Source organism: Vicugna pacos, chromosome 30, assembly GCF_048564905.1.
Source record: "Vicugna pacos chromosome 30, VicPac4, whole genome shotgun sequence".
NCBI classification, from domain to species: domain Eukaryota; kingdom Metazoa; phylum Chordata; class Mammalia; order Artiodactyla; family Camelidae; genus Vicugna; species Vicugna pacos.
The window spans coordinates 22,322,501-22,338,505 of NC_133016.1; the positions used below are offsets into that span (position 1 = coordinate 22,322,501).

At 49.4% G+C, this 16,005-nt stretch overlaps 1 protein-coding gene and 1 long non-coding RNA gene across 5 annotated transcripts in view; one reads left to right on the top strand and one right to left on the bottom strand.

The window, feature by feature from the left end:
• Positions 1 to 3,517, bottom strand: part of SKOR2 (SKI family transcriptional corepressor 2) — a 40,719-nt gene extending 37,202 nt beyond the window's left edge. For both annotated transcript variants that reach the window (XR_012065780.1, XM_072952309.1), the window contains exons 1-2: positions 3,229 to 3,517; positions 1 to 1,119 (exon numbers count right to left, since the gene is read on the bottom strand). The exon at positions 1 to 1,119 is cut by the window's left edge and continues 1,535 nt beyond it. Coding sequence is in view for 1 of the 2 variants with exons in the window: in XM_072952309.1 (XP_072808410.1) it covers positions 1 to 1,069 (1,069 nt within the window). In the remaining variant the exon portion in view is untranslated. The remainder of the gene's footprint in view (positions 1,120 to 3,228) is intronic.
• LOC140690482 (uncharacterized) lies at positions 3,386 to 7,790 on the top strand. 3 transcript variants are annotated; one of them, XR_012065782.1, is made up of 4 exons: positions 3,386 to 3,560; positions 3,667 to 3,922; positions 4,710 to 4,855; positions 6,064 to 7,790. It is a non-coding gene; the product is annotated as an uncharacterized lncRNA (long non-coding RNA). The 3 variants fall into 3 exon arrangements; XR_012065781.1 differs by having other exon boundaries at positions 3,670 to 3,922; XR_012065783.1 differs by having other exon boundaries at positions 3,670 to 3,922; positions 6,117 to 7,790.
• Positions 7,791 to 16,005: the final 8,215 nt, after the last annotated feature.

Below are 16,005 nucleotides of genomic sequence, written 5' to 3' on the forward strand. Positions count from 1 at the left end.
TCACGCAGCCGCCCCCAGCGCCGCCCCCGCCCGCCCCGGCGCCGCCCGAGGCCGCGGCCACCGAGAGGCTGGCGGCGGCAGCCGAAAGACTGGCTGCGGCCACGACGGCCGCCTCCTGCAGCGAGTCTTCGTCGTCGTCGAAGCGCGGTCGCTTGTGATGGGCGTGTGGCGCCCCCGCCAAATCGGCCAGGGGTGGCGGGGGCGGCGGCGGCGGGGGCGCCCCTAGCAGGTGCGGGCCCAGCAGTCCCCCGCCCCCCGCCACCGCAGCCGCCGCTGCCACGGCCGCCGCCTTGACCGAGCTGAGCGGATGGCAGGTGGGGTGCGCGCCCGGCTGGGGCAGCGCGCGCTTTCGGCTCCCGCCGTTGAACATGGCCTTGACGTCCTCCCAGGCGAAGACTAGCTCGTCCTGGGGGCTCTTGTCAGTGAGCTTGAGATGACGGCGCCAAGAATTGAAGTTGGCTGCGTCCGGCTGCGTGTACTTGGCGTCGGGCGTACGGTGGGAGTGAAAGATGAACTTGTTGGGCGAAAAGTACATGTTGCAGTAGCTGCATTTGATGCACTTGGCGCGGGAGCTGTTGTAACGCGCGGGGATGAAGCTGCCGCGGCAGCCCCAGGCGCACTCGTGGGACACGTCGAAGGCGAAGTTGTCGGGCAGCTTGGGCGGCCTGTTTTCGCCTAGGAACGATTTGCACAAGCGCTCAGCCTCACGCTTAGTGATCATGCCGCAGCGGCGCGATGAGATGGGCATGGCCCCGGCGCGCCTCAGGATCTCCAGCTGCACCGGCGTGCACTGCACGCACGTGATGCCCAGCGCCACTCGGCGGTTGTGGATCTCGTTGTAGCTGAAGTTCTTGAGGAGAGTGTTGGAGATCTGCGCCAGGCACAGGCGCTCCTGCCCGTCGATCACCAACGACACGATGGGAATGCCGTAGAGTATCACCTGGCCCACTTGGTTGGGTTTGAGGTTGGTGTGGCCCGGCCGCGGCTGGCTCAGCGCGTCGGGCTGGAAGGCGCTCGACGGCGATGCCAGTAGGATGTCGTTGGGCCCCGGCAGCGGGCTGGAAGCCATCTCCTACGCCGCGGAAGCCCGCGTCGAGCCCTCCGGGTCTGTCTTGGAGACTGAAAGGGAAAGGAGAAACCATTGACTAGAGACTTTTCAGTCTACAAAGAGAGGGGTGGGTTGAGTCGCTAACTGAAGAATTATAATAACATCCTTGCTTTGGTTAAGACAAGATTGTCACTGGGCAAAGGGACTGTTCCAGACATGAAGAAGTCATCTCTCTTCAATTTCCTCAAGATTGCCCTTTGGAAATGCAGGGATTTGGAAATACTTTTCTTCTGTTCTAAATATCCAAAGTAAATTTTTTAAAAAGTCCATTCCTAAGAAACTCAAGACTTCATCCCTGATTTATAGAAGCCATTAGAATAAAATAGCATGCCTGCTAGAAACTAGGAAGTAATGATGACAGTTGTAACTAGTACAGATTATAAAAGTGATGGAAAACTGGGGCTTGACCATTGAAACCCAGATTTTAAAAGTGAGACCATTCACATTTGCTTGAAAATAGATTGATTTTGGTTAAAAAAAATAAACCCAAACCTTTTAAAAGTAATTTTTGTGGTATCTGTGGTTTCCTTGGGGGAAATTCACTACTGGTTAAGACACAGCTCATTAAGGCAAAACGAAATCACTTCTCCCTCATCTTTGCCATTAGACATTTTGATACTTTAAGTAGAAATTTGGGGGAAAGATGGAAAAATGTCCAAAGCTATATGCATGATTGCATCAAAATAGGCGTTTCACTTCCAGCTTTTCAAAAAGCCACTTGCTAAATTGAGTGGTTCTGGTTCCAGACAGGTCACTTACAAAGATGAAGTTGTAGACCTGAAGATATTCAAATACTCTTTCTGTCATTTCCATGACAATGAGCAAATAAGAGTGGATGTTAAGCCCGGAAACAGTGCAAAGAAATCGAACAATTCTTGGAGATCATTATTAGTGGGCTTTAGAAGGCAAATGTAGTTGTAAGGTGAAGCACTTTCTGTGACATTTCTTTCTCTGATTTATATAGATATCTCTATACCTTATGGGATTGACAGGGGGTGGGGGGAAGTGCCCCACGGTATAGGTAATTCTTAGGCTAGGTAATCTTTGGGAGCATTGAAAGTGGAAGCCCAGGGTTGGGCCTGCGGTAAAATTCCTATCATCTCTGATCAACGGGATAACATAATGGGGGAAAATATCCAGTAAATTCAAAGTACAGAAAAAGCAAATGAAAGAAACCTTTGTGACAACACTGCTAAGTCCAAACAAGCAAAGCAGCTCATTCCCTGAGAAAGCTAACAGTGACCTTCGCACAGTCCAGCGGCTGCTAAGACTATCCTTTGCCCTGGAAAATAACCGGTTGCCGTAGCATCGCCACTCTCCGCCAAGGACACCGGAGCTTGTTATTACAAAGATTTCCGTGGGTACACCATCCTACCCGTTTATCCAAATTGTTCTGTCCTTGCCCTCTCTGGGCCCCTGCGATGCCTGTCCTGACACCTTCGCCCTTCGAACCCCTGGATCCTCAGCTGTTACTACATTCTGTGGCCTCCAGGAAGGTTGAACAAACCTCGAGGCGATCAACGAGAGGAGAGCTTGGCTTGTCACTTGGATGGCTCGGAGACAATATTTCCAAGGGACAGGGTGTTAAATGGCACAAAGATACCTGGGCCTGATACAGCCAGCCCTAGCTTTGCCAAATGGCCCTTTCATGCTCATTTCCCTCCCAAATAAGATTCTTGTTATCTTAATAAGACCCTGAGATAACGGGAACTCTCGGTCCGGTGCAACGCGCGCAGCGGGCCTGGCCCGAGTTAGAGACCCGCAGCCTTGGCAGAAGTGTCTCCTATTGGGTGTCCTCCACTTTCACCCCAATCCCTCCCGGAAACTCCTGTTAGAGCAGAGACACAAATAGGAGGGCTTAGGTTGGGGGATTTTTAAGAGAGAGTGAGGGGAGAAGAGACAATTAAAAGTTAGTTGAGCTGAGAAAGGAGGCTGGCGAACTTCCCCATCCGACTTACGGAGCCAATGACCTCCAACTTAACTCGCTTGATTCTCAGCCCAGACACTACCGATGCCCGCCGTTGCCCCGCAATCTAACCCGGAAAAGCCCAGTGCTGGGGATCTCAGATAGTGAACCGCGAGCCGTGCGCAGAGTCGAGGCCGGCTGGTTCCCGCAGTACCTGGTAACCCCTAGCTGTCTTTACGCGTGTGGCTGCCGGCCCATCTTCCGAGGGCGCTCGGAGACGAAGCATCCAAGCGGGTCCTCGAATCCAGCAGGCGGGACTTCGGAGGGCTCCGCGTGAAGATCCTAGCGCTCGTTGGCGCTAACGGCTCTCGAATCCAGGCGGGGGAATGACCGCTTGAATTGCAGCGGGGTGTTCCCTCCACCGCAGAAAAGTGTGGGCGCGCGGAAATCCGCGGCAGGAGAGCCCCAGGTGGAGCGCAGTCTGACGGCGCCTTTCTCTGTCTCTGAACTCGTGTCGGACCGAGGGGACGCCACCCAGCGGGCAAGGTGACGTCACCGTCTCCCTGACACTCCACATTAAAGGGCTGGCATGTTACAGGGAGGGAGGGGGAGAGCGAAAGCGAGAGCGAGCAGCATCGGGATCCTTTCTCAGCAGGCACCAAACCTAACACCTAACCAACCCGTAACTGACAACCAACTCTCCGACCCCGGAGCAAACGCAGCAGTGGTGCTGGACCCGCAGATCTGATTTAGGAGTGGAAAGCCGTATAGTCTGCGTGCATCCCAGGGACCTGGATCCTGGAGGCCCGGATTCTAGAAGGATGCCTCTAAATTGACTGCATCCCTGCCCGTTATTGTCTCCTCCTCTCTTTTCTCCGAGCCACCCTCCTTCATGAATGGTCCCTAAGGTATGCGTTGCAAACCAGTAGCCTCACTGCGCGCCCGAGGATATAGGAAGCACAGTTAGCCCGAGAATAGAATAGTGTCAGCGTCTCCTTTGAAACACTGTAAAATGAGGAAGGAAGGGGGGGGGGAGGGAGAGTGTTTCTGCATAGAGTGCCCAATCTAAAAACTTCGAAAGAAGCACGGAGAGTGTCCTCACCTTTGAATATACATTTGCCTTTTTAGGACAAGATACAGAGCAGCGTTCTCTATTTTGGAAAGTGTTCCATTAAATGGGGACCCCAATGAGTGCATGTGTGCATTCATTTAACAACTTCATTCAGAATAGTTCTCTAATCCATTTTATAAAACCCATGCAGGCCACCTTAGCACAAAGAAAAGATGAGACAGGAAAGTAGGGAGGCTGACAACCTGGACCCGCACTTGAGCAAGATGCCAGTGCTCCCAGAGAGAGAAATTTCTTGGGGAAACATGTAGATGCATGCCCTTAAAAAAAAGGAGATAATACTAATAATAGTAAAATGAAGATAACTAGGATGGGGAAGGACCATTTCCCATAGCTTCCCCCAAGGCACACACTGCAATATAGAGAAGGGTCCATATATTGCTTCTTAATTGATCAGCTATTGGGAGTCAAAATGACCATCCCTAGTTTATCAGAAAGAGGAGAAGCTGCCTATTTAGAGGACATTATAAGAAGAATACCTACAGGGGGTGGGGTTGGGCAATCCTTCAAGTTTTTCCTTTACTATCAGAGCTGAATTTTCGATTGCTGTCTGGTGAAACACACAGGCTTAGAGCTGGGCAGTCACATTGTGGAAATGATGGAACCAACAAACTCCACTAACCTGGAAGCCCAACCAGACTCTATCATAGCATCAACAACAAACCATCGCTAAATTCAAGTGAGAGTGTGAACTCTTAGCACTTCATTAAAGGTCAGTAAAATCAAGGAGAGTTAATTGAACAGAAAAGTGAGGGATGCAGGAATTGTGGCTGTTTTAAATTAATATGCACAGAACACAGTTTCAGAGCCATAAAAATTGTAAATATTTGTTTGGGCATAAGTTTCAAAAGGCAGCGAAAAAATATTTCATCCATCTCTTAGTTCCTTAAGGCATTAACTGCACAAATTAGGCTCTGTCCTAAGGGGCTGAAGCCAACTGAACGCTCCCTCCCCAGTGCCCTCCAAGCCTCCCATCCCAAAAGAAGGAAAACTCAGACTATGTCTGCTCTGTCCATTTGTGTTTTCATTCACAACCCCTTCCTGCAGAAGGTTGAAGGCTGCCACTCTTCTGAAGATGCCAGGATCTGGCCTGGTTCTTCCCAACTTCCCTGCCTCCTCTCTGAGGCCAGGCACTCCCACAAAGGGAGATCCCAACTTGCTCACAGTTTCTAGAGCTAGGGCTGCTGCAAAGAAAACATGAGCTGCATGGAAAGAAAGCCTGAAAATGGGGCAGATTTTAAGACGGAAAATGGGGAGAAACAAAAAGTCTTATCACCTTACTAAGGTACCACGGGGAAATGTGTGCTCGCTGCCTAACAAGCACCAGAGTCTTCATTTTTTATTGTGCTAGTCCCATCTGTGCCCCCCAAAGGCTCCTCTTCCCCTTACAGATCCCTATTAAAAAAAAGAAAGAAAAGGTCTTCAAAATATATATATTTGAAAAGAAACAGGATTAATCTTTGCCTTTCTTCCCATCCTTGGTTACCCTGAGGACTGAATCAACACCTGGGTGGTACCTGTAACCACCTCCTTACCTCATCTTTAAACATAAACATTTATACGTTACTTTCAGGGCTTACTGCCATACAAACCTGTGGCTTTATATTAATGCAAAAAAGTTTCACTGGAAAGAGAAATGTGTGATGTTAGGTTAAGTACTTTTGTACAAATAATTCTAAAAATAACACAATAATTTATTTCCCCAGGGAGTCTGGGGTACCTGTTTGAGCTGTCAGGCCAATTATATTTTTTGGAAGGTGAAGGTGGAGAACAATTGTTCAAAGCCAGACGCAGTGCTCCAGCAAATCTTCATTGTGAGTCTGGAGCTGGACTTCAGAATTACAGCCTGTTTATATGTTCTGAGTCTTTGAGCAACTTTCTGCCACTCACTATCTCTCTGATTCTTTGCTTTCTCTTCAGTTTGAACAAGTCTCCTGATGGTTCTCCACCACCCTTGCATTTTCCTCTTGCAGACCGGGGGCGTCTGATCCTTGTCAGTCCCTGTCTATTCTCCGAGACCCTGGCAGGCTCAGGAGGGAGCAGGCGGTGGCGGGAGACAGCGGGTAGGGGCCGAGTTAATCAATGCTTTCCTATTCGAGCTGACATGCATTTTACACGTCGGGACTCTCCTCAGCCAGCTAATTGATTCAAATTGTTTTATTGGTTAAACTGGTGTCACCCGTTTGCATGATCTATCACCGCACGGAGGAGAGCATTTCCACTCTCATCTCCGTTCCGGGCGGCTGCGGTTCACCCAGGCCAGGGACAGGTAAAGAAGCCCAGACACCGGACCCAAAGGAAAACCACAAACCGAGCTGCCCTCCTCGGAACTGGAGAAGTGACGCCTCAATGCAGGCGCACGCGGCCGGCGCGGCAGCGTAGATGGAGGTTTCCAGCTACAGCTTTTAACAACTGGTGAAGCGAATCCAAACCTGGCCGGGCCTCCTCTACTTTGGAAACAGACTGTTTTCCGAAAGGCGGCGTCGGATCCTGAGGGTTCGAGGCCGAAGCAGAGGCAGGAGCTGTCCGCGGTGCTGACGCGAATGCAGCCCTCCGAGGCGTCGCAGATCCTGCTGCGTTCAAGGCCCTTCCGAAGAAGTCTCCCAGCCTGTGATCATCAGAGTCCTAGATTCGGCTCTGGGCTCGAGCATGGCCTTGTAGACTTCAGAGGCAGGCAAAGGGAGACTCAGAAACACACACACCCTACGTCTGCCACATCTGCCCCATCTCAAAGGACTAAGAAATCCAGCCACTCCCCCGCCCCACTCCTGTGTTTTGCATTGACCTGAAAGGAAGATAAAGGCCTTAATATAAATTCAATAAATCAGAAACACCAGATATTCCCTCTTCTCCTACTCCCAGACTGGTTATCGAAGAACCCCTGACAGTTAAAGATCAAAGAAAAGCTTCCATCTCTCTCACATACTCCCTCTTTCCCCATCCTCAGCTGTTAGGCAGAAATATTTCTGTTTCTGTGCCCCTGCCAGAGATGTTCTTGGCATTGGTATTTTTCCATCAGGTAGTGCAAGAAATGCAAGAAATGGTTTCCTTGTTAGTTCCAAGTTTGCAGAAGGAGATCTGCATGGCCTTAAGAGAAACTGGAATACTGGCAGGGACAGAATAATTCTGGTGTATCAGAAAGTACAGGAAATTTAGTTAGACTGAAATTGGGTACAAATTTCCCTTCAATCACTTACTAGTTGTGGAATTTTGCTTTGATACCTAACCTCCCAAAGCCCCAGTTTCTTCATCTGCAAAATGAGGAGATTGGTATGTAACCCACAGGGGTGTTGTGAGAATTAAATAAGATAATAGATGTAAAGTGCTTGGCACACAGTAGTCATTTAATACATGCTAGCTTTAAAAGCATCTTCCTTGGAGAATGAAGACAAGAGTTAGGCCTGCACGGTTACAGGAAATGTTCAAAGTCTTTAATATCTCCAGAATAAAAGACATCAAGGGCATTTTAGTTTCATGGTGAGCAGAGAAGGAACACGTTCCCTGGAGAAAACTTAGTCCTTTTCATTAAAACTTTATCCTGCTCCTAATTGGTCTAGTGTTTATTTTGTATACAGGTGGCCAGAACCTTAGCTACTGTTTGCTTAATCCACTTAAAATAAATTGATAATAAAAATTAGCAATAGTAATGGCCGTAATGATAATGATTGCTGGTAGCTCTCAATTCTCTCTTTCTATGCAAAAGAGCTTTCTGCAGCTTGGCAAAGCCAGCTTAGACTCCCTGGGTTTTCCTCCACTGCTCTGGCTGGAGTTACATGAAGCCAACCAAGGACGAGGAGCAAACCAAAACTCACTCATGATGGAAGTCGTAGAAGAAATGAGCAGGGCCTTTGAGCCTTCTCTAAAATATTGTCCATAAACAGGGACCCTTTCCCTGGGGCCAGAGTATCCCAAGAGAAGTACAGTGAGAGCACAAACCTAAAAATTAAACCAGAACTGAGGAAGGAAAGGGAAAATGAACATTTTGCAGGAACTGTATCCCTGGCTCAAGTAATCCCTTGAGCTCCCCCTGTACCAGTGACTATGGGAATCAGTGAGATTCTTTTTTACCCTTCAAACAAACAGCTTTGTAAGAAATAGAGAATGTAGAAGAAGGAACCAAGACTGAATTCCCCTTAATCAGAGGAAACCATTCTCACAAGAAAACTTGCCTTTGGGTAAGTGGCAGAGAAAGCTCTTACCCTACCAGTTCACAGAGGCCAGGGACTAATGGAAACATTTGCTATTGGACTTTCATTTTTATAACAGAATTCACATTTCTTCACAAGTCCTCGTAAGCTTGTAAACACAATAAAGTACACATATGTGCACATAGTTTACATGAAGTAATAAAATCGAGAATGGAGCATGAATTTGGTGTACCTGGTGGTTACTTAGCAAATATTAGTTGACCAAGATAAAATTCAAAGGAACACAAAATACCTGAGGACACACATAAGCCCATGGATGCATACTACCTGAACACACCTGCAAATGTGCATCAAAGGGAGACATTGTCATAGGAATAGCCCACTAGTCTGTCTCCCTTCCCTCTCTTCTCCTTTCTCTTTCTGTGCATGCATACACATATGTACCCGCCCCCCTCCACTTCCACCCTCCCTATATTGGGAAGGAGGGGGTCCTTTGAAATGGAGGTGGTCCCAGCTGGAAAACCCCAGAGCTCATTTAGATCACATCACTTCAGGCTTTTGTCTCTGCTCCTGAATAACCTAGGCCGCTACAACAAAAGGATAGGCATCTACATGGAGTTTTCATTGGCAAAGATGCATCTCAAAGATGCTGCTATAATAATGAATAACAAGGCAAGATGCTTGCCTTTTTTGATTGCCACTCCTAAAGAAGGGAGAGGAGAAAAGGAGAGAAAAGGAAAAGGAGAAAGTGGAGCAAGAAATAGAGATTGTGGGAGAGAAAAACTAAGGCAAGTATTTGGGTAGATTTATGCAAAAGAGTCTTTAATTGTATGAAGACTCCAACTACCACCAAGAACAAGAAATGTGGTTTGAGGCATATATATATATATATATATATATAATGACCAACTCTTTTGTTTCAGGGAAGCAATTGAAGAAGTAACTAGGCTGAGGATGCAGAAAGGGTGTGGAGCAGGATCTTTTAAAGCTTGGAAAGGGGAGATAGAGGAGTGGGAGTAGGGGGAGGGGCTGTAGATTGTCTGTTGACATGTCACAAGAGAGAAAATGACATAGATATACATTTAACATTTCCCCAGCTGACACTGGTGGAAAGAACATTGGATTTTATTTCCTGGGGAAATAAAGGCATTTTCCCCTCTTCCCTGTTCTCTTTCCCCCTCGCACCCCCCATTTGAAAATCTTCTACTTTGCCATCAAGCTTGATCCCATTAGCTAGTACATTATTAAACTATCATGTGTTCTCTGGCTGCCCAATAAGCATCATGCCTTCAGCATTCCTCCTGCCTGCAGTCGTTGGCTCAGTGGTAGCAAAAGGTGAAATTAGATATTAGGAAAATAAATCCCAGGGAAGAGGGGGTTAGAAATCTGAGTCATTGATTTTTTTTTCTCTCTGAAAAAATAGCAACCAGTGAATATTCAGAAAGAATATTGAGAGGATTTTTTTTCTATTTTTGTGTATTTAAATCTACTTTTTTAAGCCAAAAGTCTTTCCCTCATGAGGTTAGGTGTTCAAAGTAAAAGCATAGCTAACCAGATCAAAGGCAATAACCAATCCCAAACTTTTTCAAGATGCATTATGGAATCATTGACAAACTCTTAATGTTGGCAAATAACTAAATTTTCCATCTTTTAGAACTGTGTAACCTTGGGTGTCTTAGAAACAAATTGTACAAACAAACCATGGAGATGAGCACTGAGGGTTTCAGAGGAGATATAATGAACCAACTTTAATTACTAACTTGAAATTAAAAATGTAATATACAGATTTAAATTTATTTTCACCTAAATTGTGTATAAAATTATATGGCTTTTGCAGGCTAAGAAATGCTTTGTAACCAGCCATGCTACTAAAAAGTCTGAAGTAGTTTCCAAAACCGAGTTCCCAATCTCACACAGTAATAATGATACATTTATCATTACTGATGACCACCTACTGGGTAATTATTGCTCTGTTACTACTATTACAATCAAGAGATTTCTTTATTTACTGTTAACATTCACTTAAAACTGAATGTTAATGACTGTTCTGAATTCACCAAAGAGAGTTTTCTGTTATATTTCAGAAGTACTTACGTTTTGGTTCAGAAATGGAAAACCATATTATAACAGAATGAAAGGCTGGATGAGTGCTTGGCTCTCACACTCTCTTGAGAATGAAAATGGCATTCTGAGGAATTCTGGAGCAAAACTTTCCAGCTCAGAGTTGCAAAAGGTTAACATAATGCAACCACTTGACTTGTGCTAATTATGTAAGTATTTTATTACAGGAGATTCATTCATTATTGATACTTGTTTGCAGTAACTTCCTGCTTGGGGGAGTTATATTTTATATGAGAAGTAAACAACCCATGGCTCCAGGGTTGGCCTCCTCTCCCCCAGATCTGATTTCCTCCCACCCCGTTGTCTAATTTCACAACCCTAGTGGGTTGTTGTGTCCCTAATGAGGCACAGAGACAATTCCCTATAATCATCCTATTCACTCTCCGTTTCCCTTCCCCATTTAGAACTGCGCAGTTCTTAAAAAGGTAAGAGTTCAGGGTTTGGAGAGTGTTGGGGTGAAGATGAAATGGGAGAGAAAATGAAGCTGGTTTTAGTGTCTTTTTAAAGAAAAAATTTTATATCATAAAGACAAGAGAAAATTTTCATAAAAAAATCTAGGCTCCTTGAGGCTTGGCCACCAACCTTCCTCTTTGGAAGCTACTCTCTGCTCCTGCCCAGAAAAGTCAGGCTGGCCTTTGTTATATCCAGAGCTAGTCTTTAGGGAAGAGGGGTTGGTGGAAACTGTTAACCAATGAAAAGGCTACAAAGAGGCTCCTGCCTATCTCTAAGTCAGAATCCAAACTCACAGCCAGGGGTGGTTGCTGCAGACTACAATATTTTCTTCCCAGGGCCCATGACAAGTTGCACCAGGAAAGGACATAGCTTTGCTTGTGGGTTGGACTCAGTGAGGCTCTGTGAAGGACTGTGCTGGCTGCTTGGCTAAGTTTCACTCTGAAAGCATGCACTGGCCATCTGAGCCTGGTCATCAGGTGAGAGGCCAGTGTTTCCTGAAGAGTCCAAAATGTTCTGCCATAGGCCTCCAACCTAGAAGTAAGGATTTCCTCTTGGGCTTTCTTCTAGGTTCTGAGACCCCTGCCAAAGAGTCTCAGTTCAAAGCTGAGATGGACACAAGGTGCCAGAGGTCAGCATGCTTAAGCCCCTCAAAGGAAGTCAGGAAATGGAGATGATGGAGAAGCAGTGGAAGAGCATGGAGCAGTGTGTGTGTGTGTGTGTGTGTGTGTGTGTGTGTGTGTGTGTGTACTACCCTGTTCTTTAAGGGTCTGGTGAGGGAAGATGGGAGCCAGCTGGAGGCTGGAGTCCCAAAACTTGGGGCCAGTTTGAAAAGAATGAAATGGTATGGTCTGGGATGGAATGAGGAGGGTGGCTTTGGGGAAATGCTTACAAATTGGGATTGGGCAGGACTTGCTACAGGCCTGGGCAGAACTAACAGAACTCAAGGCCTAGGTTCACTCCTGGGCCTCTGCTGTCTATCCCAGAACGTCTGCACTTTGGGCATGGGAATGACAGATGGCTAGAGGATGACTAGAGGTTCAGACGACTCTGGAACGATGAGTCCTGGGTAGAGGAAAGGGAATGGGTAAAGTACTGAGAATGGGTCTTGGATAGGTGATCTGGCTTGGTCAGCATAACCCTCCACTCCCCTGGGCGCTTCGCTTCCCTGCTTTTACCCCAGGCCTGGGTGGAACCGCTCTGCTGTGATCTACGGAGGAATGCCGTTCCCAGCAAGGCTTACTTAATGGTCCTTTAACAAACTCTTCGATCTTTCTTTGGCCGCTCTGGCTCTCGCCTCCCTCCTCCTTCTTCCTTTCTCCACTGCCTCCATCAGTTATTTATGACCAGCGTTAATTATTCACGAAAACAGAAAACTCCAGCTTTGGGAACTTTTCTAGGAGCGTTTGGGGGTTTCTCCCTTTCCCGCCTCCAGGCAGGCTTGAGTCTTGGGGATTTTCAGGGACTCTGGTCGGATCCTGCTTTGAAGTGGGCAAAGGGAAGCTCAATGGTTGAGCCAGAGGTGGGCTGGGAGAAGAGGGGAAGGGGAAGAGTGTACCCTTCTTCCTGGTCAGCTCCTGCCTCTGCTCGCGGAGTGTAAACTCCCGGGATCCGAAAGTTACCAGGCGCTCTCTAGGGAGTCGCTGTCCCGGATTGGAGGTGCTGAAACCGCAGGTGGGAACTGGGGTTGCGGGCTGCTGGGGTGTGGGCGCGAAGACGTGGCCGCAATTCCAGGCGGGCAACCTCTTTCCAGAGCTTCTCCAAAAAGTCTCGTTAGCCTTCTCTCTCTGTCTCTCTCTATACTCTCCCCCTCCCTCCCACCACACGCACAAGTGACACTAGAAGGCTGTAACCAAAGATTAATTGCCTTAATCAAATCGACCCGCCCTCTGCAATTAATCTTTTAGCAACAAATTAGAGACAATTTACCTCAACCTCTCGGGTCAGGCGGAGAAAGGAGGTGGGGTGGACAGGGTGGGAGAGTTTGACAAAATCCACAAACGGTGCGGGGTGGGCGCTTGGGAATGGGTGTGAGCTTAAAGTGGGAGGGGAGGAGGTAGGGGTCAGTTGTGGGGTTGTGGCAGGGGTCAGAATTTCCTGGAGTCTCTTTCAACCCAGTTTTCTCCGAAGGAGAGGAGGCCAAGTGCGGAGGGCGAGGCCACTTACCTATCTGCGCCGCCCTCGCGGTCTTCGGCCCTCCGCGCTCAGTCCACCCCGCCTGAGCCGCAGCTCCACCGCCGCTCTCTGCCTCCCGCGGCGCCTGCCTCTTCCCCGTGCGGTATCCGCTGCCGCCGCCCGCCGCCCACTGTCCTCCGCACTCCAGCTCGCAGTCGGGTCTTCCACCACGACTCTGTCCCGTCCCGACTCTCCCCTTGTCTGTGGTCTCCCGCAGACACCCTGTATTTCCCAGTCCCCTCCTGGGCAAGTTCGTAAGTTTGGGGTGAGGGTCGCTCTCCTCGAAACCAGCTTCTCCGCTTAGCTTGCTCAGATCCGCACCCCCCACTCCCCAGCCCAGACCTAGGTCTCTGACGCCGCCTGTTGGTCAGGCAGGGCAGGGCAAGGAAAGGAGCGCTGCGCCAACCCCAGCCCCCCCACCAAACACCCTTCCACGCCCACTGATACACACGTAAGGGAAAAGAGGCGAGGGTTGGAGGCCTGATAATTGGAGTGGGGCCAGGGGCAAAAGAGAGCGATTTGCTTTCGGGGAGTGCAGCCCGGGCAGGCAGCTTGGGCTCCCTGCCAGCAGAAGAGTTATCCCAGAGCGCGCAGGTGCGCTTCTCTGGTGCTGCCCGCGGGCGGCACACTAAAAGGCGGCATCCTTCCGCCAGCCCCCCGGGGAAAGACCACCTGAGGTGAGGTCGAGGTGGGGGGAGGGCAGAATCCATAGGAAGCGCTGGTCCCGGGCACCATCGTGCGTCTTCAGAACGCGGAGGCGGGGGTTGGGGGTGTGCTGGGAAAACTCGAAAAAGGAGAATGAGTTCTCAACACCACCACCAGGGAGTAAAGCTTTAGGGACAAACTCATATGCTGCTTTTAAAAGAAAAGTTAGCAGAATCCATCTCCTTATGAGTGTTAAACGCGTGGAAGGGCAAGCGCCTGCTAGAGGGTTCAGTCGGAGTCCAGCACTCTGGCTGGCAATGGTGTGGATAAGGGCCGAGTTTGGGAGTCCTGTGGTGTTACAAAGGCAGCCTTTCTGGCTCCGGTCTGGTCCCTCCTTTTGCAAATTCCCAAGAGCCAGCAGCGCTCATCGGGTCACTCTACGCTTGGAACTTTGGGAAGCCTCGGTCTAGCCCTGACTCCACCGAGATATCCGCGGAATGGAGGCTGTTCCCCAGCTTCCCCGACCCCGCCTTTCTCACCCTGTCTTTTTCATTGAAAGAATTGATGGACTGTTTTCCCGCTACCCCCTCCTTGTCTAATAAACGCTTCCCATAGATTATTCGACGCAGAGAAGGAAGGCGGCTGCTTAAAAAACAAAAAGCCATAGCCCTAATGAGTTCAATTACAATGTGGTAAACACATTGCCTCTACGCTTTAATTAAGCCTGCTGCCCAATTTTAACTCATTAGTAATTCATTAAGAGAACAGCCCGGTGCTGGCGGGTGGAAGGCACCGCAGACCGACTGTGCGCCACGGAGTCCACAAGCGCGCAAGGCGCCGCCGGCCCTAGCGCTGCATGTGAGTGAGTCAGGTTTGCGACCCAGTGGCTTCGATACCTAAGAAAACTAGCCTCCCTCCTCCTAGATGCACGGGCTCGAGTTCCTCGGGTTTGAAAAAGGGTTTGGAAACCTGTTGGGTGGGTGATGGTGGTGTGAGGATGGGCCACAGTGGGGAGAAAGTCTCCGGATTAAATGTACCTTTCATCCCCAAACTCAAATCTAATTTCCGGGTGCCATGCACCCTCCCTCTTGCGTCTTTCATTTTGTGCTAGCTTCTGGAGAAAAATCTAGGTCCAGACTTGGCGCCCAGCTCTGGCTTTCCGCTGCAAGCGTCAGGACCCTCTGCCCCGCGGGAAGCTTAGATATAAATCAAACGGTGATTTTTTTCTTTTCGGGGATGGGATGGGAGAATTGGAGGTAGGGGGAGGAGACTGTTGATTAGAGAAGTGGTTATCTGAGTGGAGAACTCAGACCTCTTCTTTTCCCTCTTCCGATCTCTACTTCACTGCCTGGGAGCAAGGCTGGGGTTATGGCACATTTGGAATTTCGTCAGTTGAGACTGGCTCACTTTATGGAAAAGAAATGGAGACAGCCAGGTGCAGAGGCAACGAGAGAACTCTTTTGGTTTTTCCATTTAATAATAGAGGGACAGAGTGCAAGCCGCTTAAACTCGAGTCGTCCCCCTCTCCTCCAGCCGCCATTGGAAGAAAGGGCCTGCGTGTTCTGAGCGTCCCACGGTTTGGATAGGTCCCCAGGCTCCAGCGTGGGATTTACAAAGAGAAGGGAAGGGCCAGTGTTAAGGGATGAGACTTTGGTTTAGAAAAGTATCTTTCGCCCCCATTTCGTACCCCAGCTGTGGGCACGTTCTTTCCCTGGGGGGAAGAGTTTGGCTCCCCACCGCGGCCTACCGCGCCCGGTATGTAGGAACTTGCCCGGCCGGGCAGTGGCCGTCCGGGTTCCGCCTTCTGTAGGCGGATGGGGACTCCTCAAGCTGTCTGTGCGGACACTTTGGCCCTGCCCTCTGGGCCTCGAGGAAATGCCCGGGGCTGTTTGCGCTCTATATCTTCTTAGGGTTGCCAGTGCCTCTGCAGGCGCCGGGCCATTCCCGTCCCTGTCGTAAGTGGCAACTCTTGGAAGCCTGTGGATAGACTGGATGTCTTCTCCGCGGAGGGTATTGGATCCCGCAGCTCGGCAGGATCGTCCCCAAAAAGGACAGGGTGCATGGCGCGCGTACAGTGACTAGTTTCTGTGCGATTCGGAAGTTTAGGAGGGCAGAGGATAATGCCTTTAACTTCCAGCCTACCCACCCCTTCCTTCTCTCAGCCCGGAGGCAGGAAATGCGGGACCAGATGGGGCGTGGTGCCGGGCGTCGCCCTCCCTGGGTTCCCCGGAGTCGGCTGGGGAGAAACTCTGGCCCAGGGCGGTCTCCGCCCTCTCTCCTGTGTAATTCGCGGTGGACCGGCCAGAAAGGGCGAAGTCGCGGC